This window comes from Rattus norvegicus, chromosome 12, assembly GCF_021556685.1.
Source record: "Rattus norvegicus strain SHRSP/BbbUtx chromosome 12, alternate assembly SHRSP_T2T, whole genome shotgun sequence".
NCBI classification, from domain to species: Eukaryota; Metazoa; Chordata; class Mammalia; order Rodentia; family Muridae; genus Rattus; species Rattus norvegicus.
Window position 1 is genome coordinate 33504977 of NC_141545.1, and position 17350 is coordinate 33522326.

The 17350-nt window shown below is 46.0% G+C and overlaps 1 protein-coding gene across 8 annotated transcripts in view; it reads right to left on the minus strand.

Annotated features, from left to right (window-relative positions):
* The window catches only part of Rabgef1 (RAB guanine nucleotide exchange factor 1), a 43557-nt gene extending 32743 nt beyond the window's left edge, over positions 1 to 10814 (minus strand). For 2 of the 8 annotated variants that reach the window (XM_087578885.1, XM_087578882.1), the window contains exon 1: positions 10750 to 10814. Coding sequence is in view for 4 of the 8 variants with exons in the window: in XM_087578878.1 (XP_087435004.1) it covers positions 10452 to 10678 (227 nt within the window). In the remaining 4 variants the exon portion in view is untranslated. Of the gene's footprint in view, positions 1 to 9576 lie in introns of all 8 variants that reach the window. The other 6 variants (XM_087578878.1, XM_087578877.1, XM_087578886.1 and 3 more) reach the window with 3 other exon arrangements.
* Positions 10815 to 17350: the final 6536 nt, after the last annotated feature.

Below are 17350 nucleotides of genomic sequence, written 5' to 3' on the forward strand. Positions count from 1 at the left end.
GAGCGGCCTCTTGGAAACACAAGGGGACAGTTCTAGCATATGCACTTGACATTTTGAAAAGGCCCTGTCTGTCTGCCTGCCTGCCTGCCTGCCTGCCAGCCAGTCATCCCACTGTCACTCTGGGGATAAGGGAACTGACTCCCCACAGCCTCAGAAGCAGCGTTAGAAAACTTTAGTTTTGCCAATCAATAGTTAGCCAATGTTACTGCTATTTGTCCTTAAAGATTTTATTTTTAACTATGTGTGTGGGGCGGGGGCATCCTGTGAGCATGTGAGTGTGGGTGTTCAAGGGGGCCAGAAAGGGCTGGAGAGATGGTTCAGCAGTTAAGAGCACTGACTGCTCTTCCAGAGGACCTGAGTTCAATTCCCAGCAACCACACGTTGGCTCACAACCATGTGTAACGGGATCATATGCCTTCTTCTGGTGTGTCTGAAGAAAGTGACAGTGTACTCACATATATAAAATAAATAAATCTTAAAAAAAAAAAAGGCCAGAAAAGAGAACTGTAGCTAAAGGTAGTTGTGTGCCCCCAACATAGGTACTAAAAGTTCTCAATAACAGCAGTACATGAGCCATTTCTTCAACACCTGAATCAAAATTTGTAGATATTTGTTACCATGCATACATTTTTTTTCAAATAAATTAACCACTTATACTTTCTGCTCCTATGTCTATATGTCTAAATTTTCTGTTTGATTCCCAGGTGCTCTTTTAAAATGATCTATCTTTTCAAGACACAATCTCTCTATGCAACCCTGGCTGACTTGGAACTCGCTCTGTAGACCAGGCTGTCCTTGAACTCACAGGTCCGCCTGCCTCTGCCTCCTAAGAGCTGGGATTAAAGATGTGCACCATCACCACCTGCCTTGAATTCTCTTTTAGGCTTCTTTTACGTTATGAGGGCACCACCACACCAAGATATGGCATTTCAAATCTGTATACAGATTTGGTAATTTTGGTAAAAACTTCCCTCATGACACACATTCCTTCCAAAGGCAGTATTTCATGCAGACAACTGACATCAGAGTTTCCGTGTTACTGTTACAAAACAAAGTATGTAAACAGTCCCCTGTCCAAGTAATCCCAAAAGATAATCAAACCCAGGGGACACAATTCTGGGAGTGAACGAGCTGGTGGAGCAGCATTCTTCGAGCCTTCCAAACAATTGCCCTCTGCTGTGGCCAGCCACATCCTCTTCTCTTGCACAAAGTTTAAGCTCAAAATAATGCACCTGTGCTGTCCTCTCAAGACTCTTCGGAGAAGCAGCCGGCCCTCCAGTGGACAATTACTCTCTAAGTGCAAGAGCAGCAGACTTGGCTCGAGCTGAGAGCAGCACTTTGTAATGCATAAGGCATCCCCGCCACAAGAGGCTTGTTTCCAGTTCTATCTGACTTAGTTCTGCTCTAGCCGTTTCACCTTTTCTCTTATACTTCCGAATCACAAGGTCTGAGAATCTGAGTTTATCAAAGCCCAAGGCAATGCTAATGGGAACCACCATGGAAACCACAACTATAAGAAAAGCACCACTGGTGTGGCGAAGTAAATCATCTCTCCTCCTGACCCCAGGAGGGGATGTCCTTTTCTTTTTCGATTATTTTTTTTTTTTTTGGTTCTTTTTTTCGGAGCTGGGGACCGAACCCAGGGCCTTGCGGTTGCTAGGCAAGCGCTCTACCACTGAGCTAAATCCCCAACCCCTCGATTATTTTTATTATTCAAGAGGGGTATTTTGTCTGCATGTATGCCTATGCACCACCAAAGCTAGAAGACAAGCTCTCTAGAGCTGGAATTACAGGTCGTTTTAAACCACCATGGGGTGCTGGAAATTGAACCCAAGTCCTCTAGAAGATGAGCCAGTGCTCATAAGAGCTGAGCCATCTCGCCAGCCTGGGATGCCCTTTTCTGAGTGTGGCAGGAGCCTGTGCCAGCCTCCTGCTAAGAACTGAAAAGCAGAAATCACAGTGTGAAATAGCAATGCTTAAAGTACCATCATGAATGCAACGGAAAGCCTTGGAAGTACCTCACGCTAAGGGCCCAGATCCTAGAAAATGATGTACGATGAGGAGGTGACTTCAGCAAAAGACAGAGAACCCAGAATATGTGATGGAGGGGACAGAGGGAAATTTAGGAAGAGATAAAAATCAAAGCTTGGGGGGCTGGGGATTTAGCTCAGTGGTAGAGTGCTTACCTAGGAAGCGCAAGGCCCTGGGTTCGGTCCCCAGCTCCGAAAAAAAAAAGAACCAAAAAAAAAAAAAAAAAAAAAATCAAAGCTTGGGGCTAGGGAAGCCACAGTTCATGAGTGCTTGCCCGGCATGGAGGAAGCCCAGGGTTCCATCCACAGCACCATACAAACTATGTCATCATAGGTATATGGTGACATATGCCTATGATACTTGCACCCAGGTGAAGGCAGGAGGATCAGAAGTTCAAGGTCATCCTCATCTACATAGTAAATAGGTAGATGGGATACATAAGACAGTGTCTCAAAAAGAGAATGAAAGGAAGGAAGGAGGGAAGTCAGTCACACAAGCCTATAAGTCAAACACTTGGAAGGTTAAGGTGGAAGATTGCAAGTTCAAGGGGAGCTTGAACTGCTAGCAAAGCCTTTGTCAAAAATAAATAAGACATTATTAGAGGCTAGTGAGATGTCCCAGCAGGTACAGGCAATTGCAGTACAAGCCTGGTGATTTCAGTTCAATTTCTAGAACCCACAAGCACACACAGACATATAAAAATAATATTTTAGAGAGAGCTGAAGAGATGGCTTAGTGGTTAAGAGCACTTGCTGCTCTGGCAGAGGCCCTACCTGGGTTTGGTTCCCAGCACTCCCATGGTGATTAAGAACTGCCTGGAGGGGCTGGGGATTTAGCTCAGTGGTAGAGCGAAAGACCCTGGGTTCCGTCCTCTGCTGGGGTGGGGGTGGGGGACACGGGGGAGGGGAAGAACTGCTTGTAACTCCAGCTCCAGACATCCAGTATCTTCTGGCCTCCTCAGGCACTGCATGCACATACATATAGGCAAACACTCCCATATACATACAATACAATTATTTTTTAAAAAAGAAATTAGAAAGAAAATGAAATAAATGTGACTGGGGGTGGGGGAAGTTGGTAGTGAAGAGGTATAGCACTTGCCTAAAGAGTTCTAAGTACCGGGTTTGACCCCCAGGACCACAAAATATATGAAATATATATGGCTAAATATGCTACTTCATGTTGTCTCTGTCACAGCACAGTCCAGTTTGTAGGGCAGGTAATCACATAATAACGTCGTCTATAAGCTCAGTGGTTAGCATCTGGGCGTGAAAGAATGCTTCCATCCAAATCCCAGCAACAGTATTGAAAGCGATCCATCTGAGGCTGGACAGTTCCTGAAACCCCCCACAAACTCTCCACACTCCCCGCTCCAGGGTCCAAGCGCAGCGGCTAACCAACTTTCACAGTCTGAAACGTCATTCATTTGCTACATAGAAGACAAGCATATCATCAAGACATTTACTATAGAGAACTTCGGTTTCTCTTTCTTCTCTTTACTGCACTGCTGAGGTTGGAGGTCAGGGCCTGTGCACTCGTGCACTGCACACCAGACCCGTGCTGAATTCTAGTCCGCCTATGCCTTTTGCCTTCGATGCTCTTTCTGTTTTTATAATTCGAATCTGAATTATCCTTACTGCAGTCAAAGCTTTGGCCACTCGTCCAACTCACTCTTCAGGGCACACTTAGAAAACAATGTCAAGGGGTTGGGGATTTGGCTCAGTGGCAGAGCGCTTGCCTAGCAAGCGCAAGGCCCTGGGTTCGGTCCCCAGCTCCGAAGAAAAGAACCAAAAAAAAGAAAAAGAAAAAAGAAAACAATGTCAAAAGTCTGATAGAAGGGGGGAGTTTGATGGAAATGAATTAAGAAGCCACAACATTACACAACTGTACCTACACAAGGACGGTCCCACCTACTGTTGACTAAGGATAAGGAAGAACAGTCTCCTGGCCAAGCCAACCATGCTGGCACTAGAAATCTTAACTACTGTTACTGAAAAAGTAGCCTTTCAGCGTGTAACACACAGACAGTGACTTCCTAGCCTGAGATGAGTGGACCTGTTCCCACCTTAAACATAAATCCTATGTGTAGGCTTTTCAAGCATGCGCTCGCTCGGTGCTGAGGCTAGACTCTCAAAACCAGCCTCTGTCTCACAACCTGCGTCTACAAACGAAGCTGCACTCTTGCTTGTTATCCTTTCAGCCCATCTCCTGCTCCTGTCAGTCTTTTCCATACACACACACACACACACACACACACACACACACACATACACACAGGCACGCACAATGTACATGGTTCAACAACACAAAATAGATCTATTCAAAGCCTTTTCCAGACAGCAGGAGATCAAAGTAAAAGCCGCAAAACCACCTGAGGGTGGTAAGAGACTGTCCGAGCCTGTCTGAGTCACCTAAAACAGACCCTTGATTGAACTGTAAGAGCGAAACTCTTGGATCCCAAGACCAGGGAGCAGTTCAGCTAAGACACAACAGAGCACACAACACTTCCAAAAGGCCTGTGGAAATTGAAGGGCAGAGCTGAGGAATTTCTGATTATCTTTCAAGGCCACGAAACCATTAGACTCCTTTCTTGACTAGCTACTAACAAGCAAAGCCACCCCCTTGTAGCTCTCGACCGGACACTTCAGACGTCGGCCCAAGCACTTGGTACACGCTGGTCCTTGATCCCACCTTCGTTCTCCACCTACCCTGAATCACTCAGACACTCATCTCCCTTGCTCAGTACATTATCAGCAGCAGGGTGGGCAAGCCCCCTACAAGCCATTAAGAATCCTTTCTGGAACAAGATGTGGTACGAGGGGTAAGCTCTCCTTAGGAAAATTATAGTATAATAAAATGAGTTCCATCCACTAATAAACATTTTGGACTCAACCTTTAAAAGCATCTTTTAGGGCTGGAGAGATGGCTCAGCGGTTAAGAGCACCCGACTACTCTGCCAGAGGTCCTGAGTTCAATTCCCAGCAACCACATGGTGGCTCACAACCATCTGTAAAGAGATCCGATGCCTTCTTCTGGTGTACCTGAAGACAGCTACAGTGTACTTATATATAATAAATGAATAAATCTTTAAAAGCATCTTTTAAATGTGCTCAAAAGTGCCATCTAAAGAAAAAGAAACTGCTTCAGCAAACAGTATGACTAAAATTAGAAAATTCTATATGCCATTATAGAGGAAGTAAAAAATAAAATACTGTCATTATGTACTTTTAACTTGAAAGCATAGAAAATTATAAATATAACCTATATAAAAGTTCCCTAAATTATGAGCAAAGTATAATGAGACATATAATGAAAAGGTCACATGAAAGGCATTATTTTATACTACACTTACCAAAAGAAAAAGAAAAAAGAAAATAAAAAAGAAATAAAAAATAAAAAATAAAAATTTTTTTCTTTTTTTTTCCCGGAGCTGGGGACCGAACCCAGGGCCTTGGGCTTGCTAGGCAAGCGCTCTACCGCTGAGCTAAATCCCCAACCCTACAAAAAAAATTTAAAAAGCCAAGTATGGGGCACGCACCTTTAATCTTTAGTCCCAGTGAGGCAGAGGCAGGCAGATCACTGAGGTCAGCCTGTTCTACACAGTGAGTTCAAGGCCACACTGAGCTACAAAGTGGGGACCTACCTCAAACTAACAAAAAAATAAAAATAAAATGCAAGATCAGCACAATTTTCATATAAAGAACCATTAGGTTACTAAGTAAGTATTTAATATAAATGCACACTTTTTTTTTTGGTTCTTTTATTCGGAGCTGGGGACCGAACCCAGGGCCTTGGGCTTGCTAGGCATAAATACACACTTTTAACAGGACTACTTCCGTGCTAAAATTCCCAAGTACAGATGCTAACTAATACCACACGAGCGAGCATCTGAAGACACCGTATTTCCTACCTCTGATGAACAGCAGTGGCAGGAGAGGGATAAAAATCAAAGGCTGGGGGCTGGGGATTTAGCTCAGTGGTAGAGCGCTTACCTAGGAAGCGCAAGGCCCTGGGTTCGGTCCCCAGCTCCGGAAAAAAAAAAAAAAAGAAGTCTTAGAGTTCATGCCAAACTTTAAAAATCACAGCTTATTTTTATTCTCTAAAAAACCAGTAACCCTCATTTTTCTTTCAGGGCTGGGGAGATGGCTCACTGAGTGAACATGTCTGCTCACCAAGCCTAACAATTTGAGTTTGGTCACCAAGGACCTATGCGGTGGAAGGGGAACACCAAACCACCATGGATTGTCTCCTGACCTCTACACATGTCCTGCACATGCATATCTGCACGGGTGCGTGCTCACACACATACAAACTAATTAATTACGAAAATGACTTTAACCCCATTTTTAACTTTTAAAGATTTCTTCTTACATCTATGAGTGTTGGCCTCCATGTGTGCATGTGCACCATGAGTGTGCCTGGTGCCTACCAAGGCCAAAAGAGAACATCAGATTCTCTAGAACTGCAGTCACAGGCTGTTGTGAGTTGCCATATGGGTGGGGGCTAGGATACAAACCCAAGTCCTCTCCAAGACTAACCAGTGCTCTTAACCACTGAGCCATCTCTCCAACCCTCACCCCATTTTTAGCTTTTAGCCCCCACAAATTCAATTACAATGGACTATGTTGAATGGCAATTCAGCAGACTCACTTGAAAAGTGGTCCATAGATTTTACTCAGGATGGGGTGTAGTGGCACATGCCTGGTCTACATAGAGTTCCAGGACTGGCAGAGCTACATAGACACTGTCTCAAAACAAAACAAAAACAAACTAGATTTCACTGGTCCCATCTTAGTTGCCCTGTTCCTGGCAGAGGATCACGCCATGCTGTAAGGTTAGAGTCCTCAAGGCTCTGCCTACACTCATGCTTCAGATCCTTTTCAATCTCCTCCCGGCCATTTGGGAAAAAATAAAAGGCTTATGACTCGGGGCAGGGAAGGAAGATCAGTGGCACAGTACCTGCAGGGCATGTGCTCCCCATACTCCCAGTAACCAGCCCAGGAACCCCAGCTCAGTGTGTACATTCTCTGGTTCCTACTCAAGATGAACCAGGCTTATCCCTCTGATCAAAATGTATATGACTCCTGTTACACCTAATTAACTGATCATAATCACCATTAATTGGCTGCCCTGAAGATTGTAAGCCTGGAAAGTAGGCTACCAAAAACAAGGAAAAAGTCTTCTATAAAGCAAAGTTATACTTCCTACACCTGTGGGAAGATCCTCATCAAAAACAGAAACCTTTGAAAACAGGCGTGGGGCTGGAGAGACAGCTCAGGGTTAAGAGCACATACTGCTCTCCTAGAAGACAAGTCTAATTCCCAGCACCAGATCCGGAGATAGGATAGCCTCCTCTGGTCTTTAAGAGGACCTCATTTGCACATACCTGCCACCCACACACAAACACACAGGGTGCACATAATTTAAAAAGAAAGACACAGGCAGCCAAGGTGTCCAGCATGTTAGCCAAGTGCCCTCCCCGCCCCCCGCCCCGGAAGTGACAGTCCAGACCTTCTGGGACTTTAACAGAGTCTCACTAAGTTGCCCAGGCTGGCTTGCACTGGCAATCCTCTGCTCCAGCCTGCTGAGTAGCTGGGCTTACAGGTATGCTAGAGCACAGCCTCTTCTTAAAGTACTTTAGGGAACTTTATCCAAACCTCAAAAAATACCAGTTAAATAATAATCAACGTGCAAGGGTGAGGGTCAACAGTGATTTCCCCGTACACATCACTTCTTACAGCGTTGGGCATGATTTCCACAATGACTGGCCTTTTCCGTGAAACGCTCATTTTTACCAGAGTGGCTTTATTATCTGGCTAAGAAAGCCACTTGGCATCTTTTCTACTGATACAAAGGTGTTGACCACAGATATCCCTGCTAGAGATGCTGACCTCACAGCCAATAAAACGAGTACCAAAATTTAGATGTACACAGTCAAGATTTAAAACTCTACAGTATCTAACCGATAACCCATGGAATCTATAAATACCCAATATGAATTGAGAGTGGAGAGATAATTCTCCTCAACTCAACTACTTAATCACCAGAAAAGGCAGCCATGTAAGACAGTACCTAACCCAGAACTATCTTGGACATAATCATCTTCAACCACACAGCAGCTTTCCTGTGTGAGCTGCTGCTTAAGAGTTATCTTAACCAAAGGATGACTTTGCTTCATGCCCTTCCGTGGCCTTGTCACCAGCCCAGAAAAGTCCCACACTCCAGCATCTCTGCCCTTCAACACTCTTCATATAGTTGGGCGGTCTCTTCTCCGGTCCCTGCTCCCCAACACACACGCTCACCTGCCTCCAAAATTCCCACTCCAGCTTGTTGATTTGAACTGTTAACACGTTTTTCAACACTTTGGGAAGGTATTTCCTGGTCCCATCTTCCACCCTCTACACTTCTGATCCCCAACACTCTAGCCTAGCACACACCATAATAAAACTCTGTGGAAGGTTTTCGTTTTCTTTCTCTGTAGTGCTAGGGATCGAGCCCAAGGCATTAGTGCAAACTAGGCAATCATGTTACACCTTAAAGTATTTCTCCTGTCCGCTATCATGTGTGCAACTGGTGCCCTTGGAGACTGGAGAAGGGCATTAGATCCCCTGTATCTGGAGTTAAGACAGTTGTAAGCCACCATTTCCAAACCAGGGTACAAGAGCAGCCAGATCTCTTAACCACTGAGCTAACTCTCTAGCCATTTTTTTTAAGCAAGTAAAAATTCAAATCCTGACTACACCTTAACCCTCTGACTAAGAAACAGTAAATCTTGGAGACTCTCTTAAGAAGACTACACCCATGTCTTGAAAGGTGTACTCTCCTTTTTAAGTGTCTCTTTTCCTTTACGTCTGTGCTTAATTCCATAATAAAACTGTTTCTTAATAAACCCCAACTTCATTTTATCAAAAACAAAAAAAGCAGGGCTGGAGGTACAGCAAAAGTGAAGTACTTACCACACAAGTATTTTGCTTTTGCCTGAATCTGAATTCAGACCCCCAGTACCCACATTAAAAAAAAGTGTTCCTTGTAGCTTGTGGGCGAGCTATCCCATTTAGACAAACCTAGCTCCAGGTTCACTGAGAACATGTCCCAATGAACGCCAAGGCTAATAAGAAACTGAGGAAGATATCCAACATTTGCTAGCCTCTGGCCTCCATATGCACACACTGTGAACACACATACCAAAAGAAACCTGAAATCTGACTACTTGAGAGGCACAGACAGGAGGATTGCTCCAAGTTCAGAGTCTTGCCTGATCTACATACACATGGAATTTCAGACCAGCCAGAGATGTATTGTGAGACCCTTTCCCCCAAATAAATACACAAATCAAAATAAATAAATAATCCCCCGAACAGTAATTCTCAAAGGCTGAATAGAAGCTGAGATTGTAGTCAGTTAAACAGCCCCTATCTAGCATGTGTAAACCTTAAAGTTGGCCATCACTAAGTAGCAAGCTTCTCCCCACTCCCCGCCCCCACTCTGCCACTAACTCCTCCCTACAGAAACACTCTATGTAGCCTCGACCATCACGGAACTCACTCTATAGACCAGGCTGGTTCTCTTCCTGTGTTCTGGGATAAAGGGTGTGCATCACCGCCGCCCATTAACAAGCTTCTTGACAAGACAATTTTGAGACTCTTCTTTTAACTGCGACTTTGGAGGATTGGGGGCTGGGGGTGGGGGTGTCTAATTTTACTCTGTAGTATATCCCTGTTGATGTCAAGCTCTGTTCCTGCCTCAATTTCCAACTACTGGGATGCCAGAGGTGGGTGACTAATTAGGTCTTGCTTTTAAAGTAATTCTAGGTTTGTAGGTTAAAAGGCCCAACTGAGGGGTTGGGGATTTAGCTCAGTGGTAGAGCGCTTGCCTAGCAAGCGCAAGGCCCTGGGTTCGGTCCCCAGCTCCGAAAAAAAGAAAAAAAAAAAAAAGCCCAACTGTTAACTTCTAGGAGGTGGAAGGGGGTGGGGGGACAACAGGGACAACCACAAAACTAGATGATGCTGTAAACTTCTGCCAAAGTGTCACATCTAAACTCCACGGGCAGACGGAGCCTACCACATCCAGCAACACATTTCCCAACCACAAAGGTTGGTCATCAGCTCTGAGACACAGCCAGCTGCCAATGACCTAGTCTCTAAGGCGCTTCCCTCTATGGAGCAAACTTCCGCGAAGGGATGGAGGGACATCCCGCGGCTCTCCTTCAAGACAGCTCGGTATCAGGGGCTGCCTTTATTATTTTTTCCCATAAAAGGGTCTTCCTAAGTGACAGAGAATGATCTCATACTCGCGGCAATCCTCCTGCCTCAGCTTCAGGACTTCTCATTCAGAGACACCCCATAACCTTGGCCTCTAGCACCAGGTAGAAGTATTCAAAACCCCGCGCCACAGCAGCCCGTACCATCCCCCAGACCCACGCGGGCTCCGGATGGGACCCGCCCGGCTGCAACCACAACTCAGTACTCGGATAGGATCGGAGCGGCAGCGGACGACCGAGGAGCGTGTCCTCCCGTGAGCCCGAGTACGGCGGAGCAGTGAAGAAGTCGGCCGACGCGGAGAGGCCGAGAGCAGAGCTCTGGCGGCCTGACCCTCCGCGCCTGCCCGCCCGACTGAGAGGCGGAACGGAGCGGCCCGGGGTCAGCATGCGGACGGACGCCGCCGCCGCCGTCCTGCTCCGAGTGGGAACGCGCCTCCGTAGCCCCCGTCCCTCCGAACCTGGTCCGCGGCTCCGCCGGCGTCCGACAGCCGCTCCCAGCGCCGCTTCAAGTCAGTCGGCTCCCTGCCCCGCCCCTGCCCCCGCACGCCCCGCCCCCGGCACACGAGCACGCGCGCGTTGCGTACGTGTTGCGTCATTTCCGTGACGCTTCATACTTCCGGGGTTTGGTTGCCGCGGGCCGGAAAAGGGAGCCTACGCTCTGGAGGTTCACTACCAGGAATGCTGTAGGGACAGTCCCTGAGAGCAGGGGACACCGAGTGGCCGTGAGACCATCGCTGACGTGTCCGTGACTCGCGAAAAGCCGCCGTTTCCCTGTCGCCCCTCACTCTGTCTACTAGCTTCTGCTTGCACTAGCCTGAGGGCGACAAGGAACCCCGAGGACTGTCACAGCACGGATCCGGACATCAAAGTCTGAGTCCAGGAGACACTTCCCAGCGTGTAGCGAATGCGGCCGCCAGAAGGAAAAAAACACACCTTTCCCTTTGTGAAGAGTTAGAAGGGAACAGATAGTCAGGGAAGAGTCCGGAGGGAGAGTTGACTGCGGGACTGTAAAGATAGATAACGCTCCCACTTGACAGTTGAGATAGCTTCTATTAATTTTGTTATCTCTCTGTGCCAAGAACCGTCGGGGTGGAGGAGATGAAGTAATAGGAAAGGGGAGGAGAGAATTCGGAAAGAAAAAAGATAGGAGAGCCCATGAACCCTACAAATTGATCAACCCAGAATCCATGTGACTGCTCCGGGCTCTGGAAAAAAAAAATCCCAACAGGATGGTCTACTCCATCTCCCCACCCCCACCTCGTTTCAATAAATGCCTTTCTGACTCTGGTGGTGTTTTGTTTTGTTTTTCCCTTCTCCCTGGACATTCTACTCTTGTTCGCCCATAGGAAGAACCTGGTCACCTGAACAGGTGGTCCACAGAATTGACACTCCTGGTTAGCCTTCACAGATCTCAGGACTTTAAAATGATTCAAGTTGGGAGAACCTTAAGAAAATTGGTCCAGTAGCAACCAGGCTTTCTCCCAGTCCTGGAGAGGTGGAGACAGGAGGTTCAGGAGTTCCTCATCTCTGGTGTTCTTGGCCTGGGCAAATACAATGAAGGTTGTGGGTAATACCTTCATAACGAGAGCACACAAGGAGGATGCAGTAGTTTTGAGAGTAAAGGGATCTTTCGTGACCCAACTGTGCTTGACACAAGGATGTAGGGTGCCAGACATGGTCAGGTTGGTCTAGGAAAGTGGCTCCAAGTTGGATGTTTAAGGTCTCTGAGGATTAAAGACACAGACACTTCTAGAAGTGAGGTGAAGGCAAGTTTTCTGAAAGAGGATTACAAGTAAAAAGGGCCACAGAGGGCTGGAGCAATGGCTCAGTGGTTAAGAGCACCGACTGTGCTTCCAGAGGTCCTGAGTTCAATTCCCAGCAACCACATGGTGGCTCACAACGATTGTAATCTGATGCCCTCTTCTGGTGTGTCTGAAGACAGCTACAGTGTACTCATCATATATACATAAAATAAAAAAAAAGTTTTAAAAAAAGGGCACAGAGATGTTTCGCTGTGTAAAGATCTGCTATTCAAGCTTGGCCAACCTAAATCCAAATCCTGGAACTGATCTGACAAAAAAAAAAAAAAAAAAAGTGGAAGGAGGGGCTGGAGAGATGGCTCAGTGGTTAAGAGCAGTGGTTGCTCTTCCAAAGGACCTGGGTTCAATTCCCAGCACCCACATGGCAGCTCACAGCTGTCCGGAGTTGCAGAGGATCCAATACCCTCACATAGACATACATGTGACAAAACACCAATGTATATAAAATAAATGATTAAAAAAATAGGAGAGACCCAACCCACAGAGATGTCTTCTGAATTCCTCACAAGTATCAAGGCATCCACACACGATAGTCATAATTAAAAAAAAAAAAGTGAGGGAGACTCCCTAGGTACATTTACTACAGAAGAAAAAAAAAAGCATTCTGTGAGAGATGAATGGATTATTGGAAGCCATCTTACTAGTTAGCTACAATCAGGTTGATCCCAACTGCCCATGAGCTCGCTTCACCAGGTTATCTCAAACCTGATTGCAAACATCTTTGTTTCTCATCTCTGCTGTGCTTGGCCGCACTGCTTGAACTCTTACGGTTCTTTTAAACCTTAGCTCCATATTTTCAGGGCAGTATGTGTGAACAATGGACGGTTCCACTATGAACCCTTCTCCTTTCCTAGCTAAAGAAGGCTAGCTCCCACCTCTGGAAGACCTAGGTTCAATCTTCGGAATTCAAAAAAGAATTGGGGTATAACTGAGACCTAAAAATTAAATAAGTTGGGGTTGGGGATTTAGCTCAGTGGTAGAGTGCTTGCCTAGCAAGCACAAGGCCCTGGGTTCAGTCCCCAGCTCCGAAAAAAAGAAAAAAAAATTAAATAAGTTAGCCGGTGTTACATGGCACTAATAGTGAAGGCACAGACACAGGCTAGTGTTAGTCCCCATTTGAGGAATGTTAGGGGCAGCAGATACATGTTGGCTGCCCTGTGAAGTTCTCTATAAAGCCATGCTTGTGCTAAAGATTCTGTAGACTGATTTTGGAGGGTTGGAATGTTGTAGAGCCATATCCCAGACTGTCTTTAGGTCTGCCAAATACCATCTCTGACTTACCATCCTTATGAATTATTGGGCAAAATCTTTGGAATCTATTCTTTTTTTTTTTTTTTGGTTCTTTTTTTTGGAGCTGGGGACCGAACCCAGGGCCTTGTGCTTCCTAGGCAAGCGCTCTACCACTGAGCTAAATCCCCAACCCCCGGAATCTATTCTTATATGCCAATCGTAGCTTCCGCCAAACCAAAAGCTGAGACCGTCGACAGAAAGCATCCGAAGCCTAAAGCAGAGATTCCCCGACTTTGCTCCAATGGCCTTCCTGTTAAGCACCACCAAAGTGTTCGGCAACTGCATTCACATGACTTGCTCAGTAACTATGAAAAGTTCACAGGCTGAGGCAGGAGGAACAGGAGTTGAAGTTACACAGTGAGTTTGAGGGCAGCCTTATCTACTTGAGACCATATTAAATTATTTAAAGCTCATGTTACCATGGTAAATATGTCATGTAAGACAATCTGGAAGTCCTGGGAGGGCCATTATCACTCACACTTGGCTACAAATACTATGACACTGTTTTGTGTCCACAGGCTCCATGCAAGATGCCATCTCTGGCTTAAAGTGCAGTCACAAAACACCACCTGATTTACAATCCCTACTTTCCGTCTAAACATCTACCAAGCAGGAATTCATTGATTCCCTCTCCTTGGTGTTTTCTTTTTTTCTTTTTTTTTTTTTTTTTTTTGGAGCTGGGGACCGAACCCAGGGCCTTGCGCTTCCTTGGCAAGCGCTCTACCACTGAGCTAAATCCCCAGCCCCGTGCTTTTAAATTTTAATGTTTACATTTATGGGTGTTTTGCCAACACTTACCTCTGTGTACAAAATGCATGCAGTGCCCTCCAGAGGCCAAAAGAAGGCATCAACTTCCTGGGACTGGAGTTACAGAAGGTTATGTATGCCTAGGAAGGTGCTGGGAATCGAACCTGGGTCCTCTGTAAGAGCAGCCAGTGATTTTAACCAGTGAGCCAGCTCCCCAGTCCCTTGCCCCATCTTGACATTGGTGATTACCATGTCGGAGGCAAAATACTTTATTTCATTTTTGGTTGTTTTATGACAAGGTTTTTCTGTGTAGCTCTGGCTGTCCTGGAACTCACTCTGTAGACCAGGCTGGCTTTGAACTCAGAAATCCACCTGCCTCTGCCTCTCAAGCACTAGGATCAAAGGCGTGTGCCACCACCAACACCCGGTTTCTCATCTCGTTTTATACCTGTGTCAACTGACTTCCCTTTCTTTCCAATTTCATGTTGCTCTAAAACACTAGTTGGGTAGGAGGGGAAAGAATTGTCTTAGAAAAGAAGGTAATAAGAAGTTGGTTTCGTGGCTTTTCCTGGGAAGACATGACACTCCAAATAGGGCAGAGAAACAGACTAAGGAAACCCCACACCCAAGCCTGCCTTGCTGAACCACTGTGTTTAATTAGGGATGTTTACAACAGCATGGACGATTTATGGATAGCTACAGCACTGGAGAGACCTCACTATACACACCCCAGCATTTTTTTTTCTGAAAAGATATCTCTAATATCCCAGGCTGTCCTCAAATTTATTATATAGCAGAGGTTGATTATGAACTGCTGATCCTCCTGCCCCTACCTGTCTTGAGATTATAGACATGGGCCACCACACATGGCTCTAGGCTCGTTCCTTGACATTGGCATCATATACTGTAACTAGTGTAATGTACTATTTATTTCAAAGTCAGAATTTAAGGACTCAGGAATTAAGAAGACAGGATTCAGAGTGGGCCATTAAAATCTGGCTTCTTGTCCCTACAACCTTCTGCTCTGTTGGCCTGAGGTCTTAGTTCCAAGGGGAGGGATGCTTCTGCCAGGAGACACAATCATGATTCCTCTGAATCAGAGATTAAAATTGCCATTTTAGCCAGGTGGCCCACACATCCTAGCACTTGGAGGCAGAGGCAGGCAGATCTCTGTGAGTTCGAGGCCAGCCTGGTCTGCAGATTGAGTTCCAAGACAGTCAGGGGGCTTGTCAAAACAAACAAAAACAAAGGGAAAAATAAACATATTCAAGGAGCTGGCATCCGAGTGTGTGTTAGGTTATGCTATGGGGAAAGTATGATCTTGTAGACATAGGAGGGAACACACAACACATCTTCAGGCCGGGTGGAAAACAGGGACTGTAATGGTTAACTTTATATTAACTTGGCTGGGCCACAATGCCTGGGTCAAATATATAATCCTATATACTTCTGACGGGGGATTTTGTGGATGAGATTTACTTTTCTTTCAATTTATTTTTAAGTGCGTGTGTGTGTGTGTGTGTGTGTGTGAGAGAGAGAGAGAGAGAGAGAGAGAGAGAGAGAGAGAGAGACCAGAGGCATTGGATTCACCCGGAGCTGTTTAGTGGCCATTCCCAGTCTGATGTGTCCTAGAGTCTAGGCAAAATATTAAGGCCTAGATAGAACGTTAAGGCCTAGGTAAAACCAGGCCTATGTGACAGTTCCCTGGCTAGCATGCCACTATAAGGAAACGTTCTCCTATGTTTTTGTTGTTACCAGGAAACTTTTTTTTAATAATTTATTTTCATTTATATGCATTGGTGTTTTGCCTGCATGTATGTTTGTGTGAGGGTGTCAGATCTTACAGACAGTTGTGACATGTGGATGCTGGGAATTGAACGTGGGTCCTCTTGGAAGAAGCCGTCAGTGCTCTTCACCACCGAGGCACCTCCTCTCCACCAGGAAAGTTTCTAATGCTAAGACTGATTCCATATTCTGCGCCCTCGGAAACCAATCAGGATAGAAGTGAGTAGATGTGTTTCCTATAGTTACCCACAGTAAGCTTGGACCTAAACCAACTACTCACCGGCACCCCCAAAAGCTTCTATGCTATTTGCCTTTCTAAGATGCCTGTGGGATGGACCCCAACCCAAGAGAGACACCTGCACCAATATAAGAAACTATTCGGAATAAGACTTCCATTTTGAGTAGTGGTCCAGTAAAGTTTAAGTTCCCAAGACCTCCCTGGAAACTGACAGCCTACTTGGCAGAAAGACACATGTCTGTGGATAACTGACATACCGGTTGGCAAGTTTAGACATGAATGTTAGGCAAGTCCTATCCTGCTACAGTTGAATATCCCAAGCAATAGGAGCAGGCTAAGTGTACAGCAAAGGCATGCTCCTAAGGAAATCCCTTTAAATCCTGATTTATGCAACGGATGTTTGTGGATTTTGGCCTTAAAAACCCTATAGGATCTTAACTTGGGGTCACGGTTTGGTTCCTGAATTTGGACCTTGGTCTTGGTCATCAGCCCTGGAGTATATGCTCAATAAACTATCCATGTCTGACCGAGAACAATGTTTGGGTGGCTCGTGAGGCACCTCCTGGAACCCAACAATGTGGGTACCAGGGATCAAACTTGGGTCCTTTTCCAGAGAAGCCCACACCCCTAACTGCTGAGCCATCTCTGCAGCCCCGAGATTTACCCTTAAACTGGTGGACTAAGTAGAAAACAGACCGTACTCGGTCTTACGGGTGGACCTCGGGTAGGCAGTTGAGGGTCTGACTCTGGAAAGCAGGTGGGAGTCCTGGCAGAGACAGCTTTCAGAGCATCTTATGCTGTATGCTGGGAGCAAGAGTTTCGAGAGAGACTGCACAGGGCTGAGCCCTAGCCGCTCGCTCCTCTGGTGTACCCCGACTCTATTCCCAATACCCAAATGGTAGCTTTCAACCATCTGTAACCCCAGTTCCAGAGGGATCTGACGCCCTCTTCTGAAAGTTCCAGGTACGCATGTATTAGTACCTAGACATGCATGCGAAATACACTCATATATGTAAACTTAAATTAAAAAAAAAAAAGGAAAACACTGTGAGTTAGGCATGATGGTGTACATCTGAGATCTCAGCATATAGGGGTCAGGTTGTAGAGTCAGGAGATTTACTGCAAGTTTCAGGCTAGCCTGGTCTGTACAAAGGGCAGGCCAGCCAGGGTGACACGGGG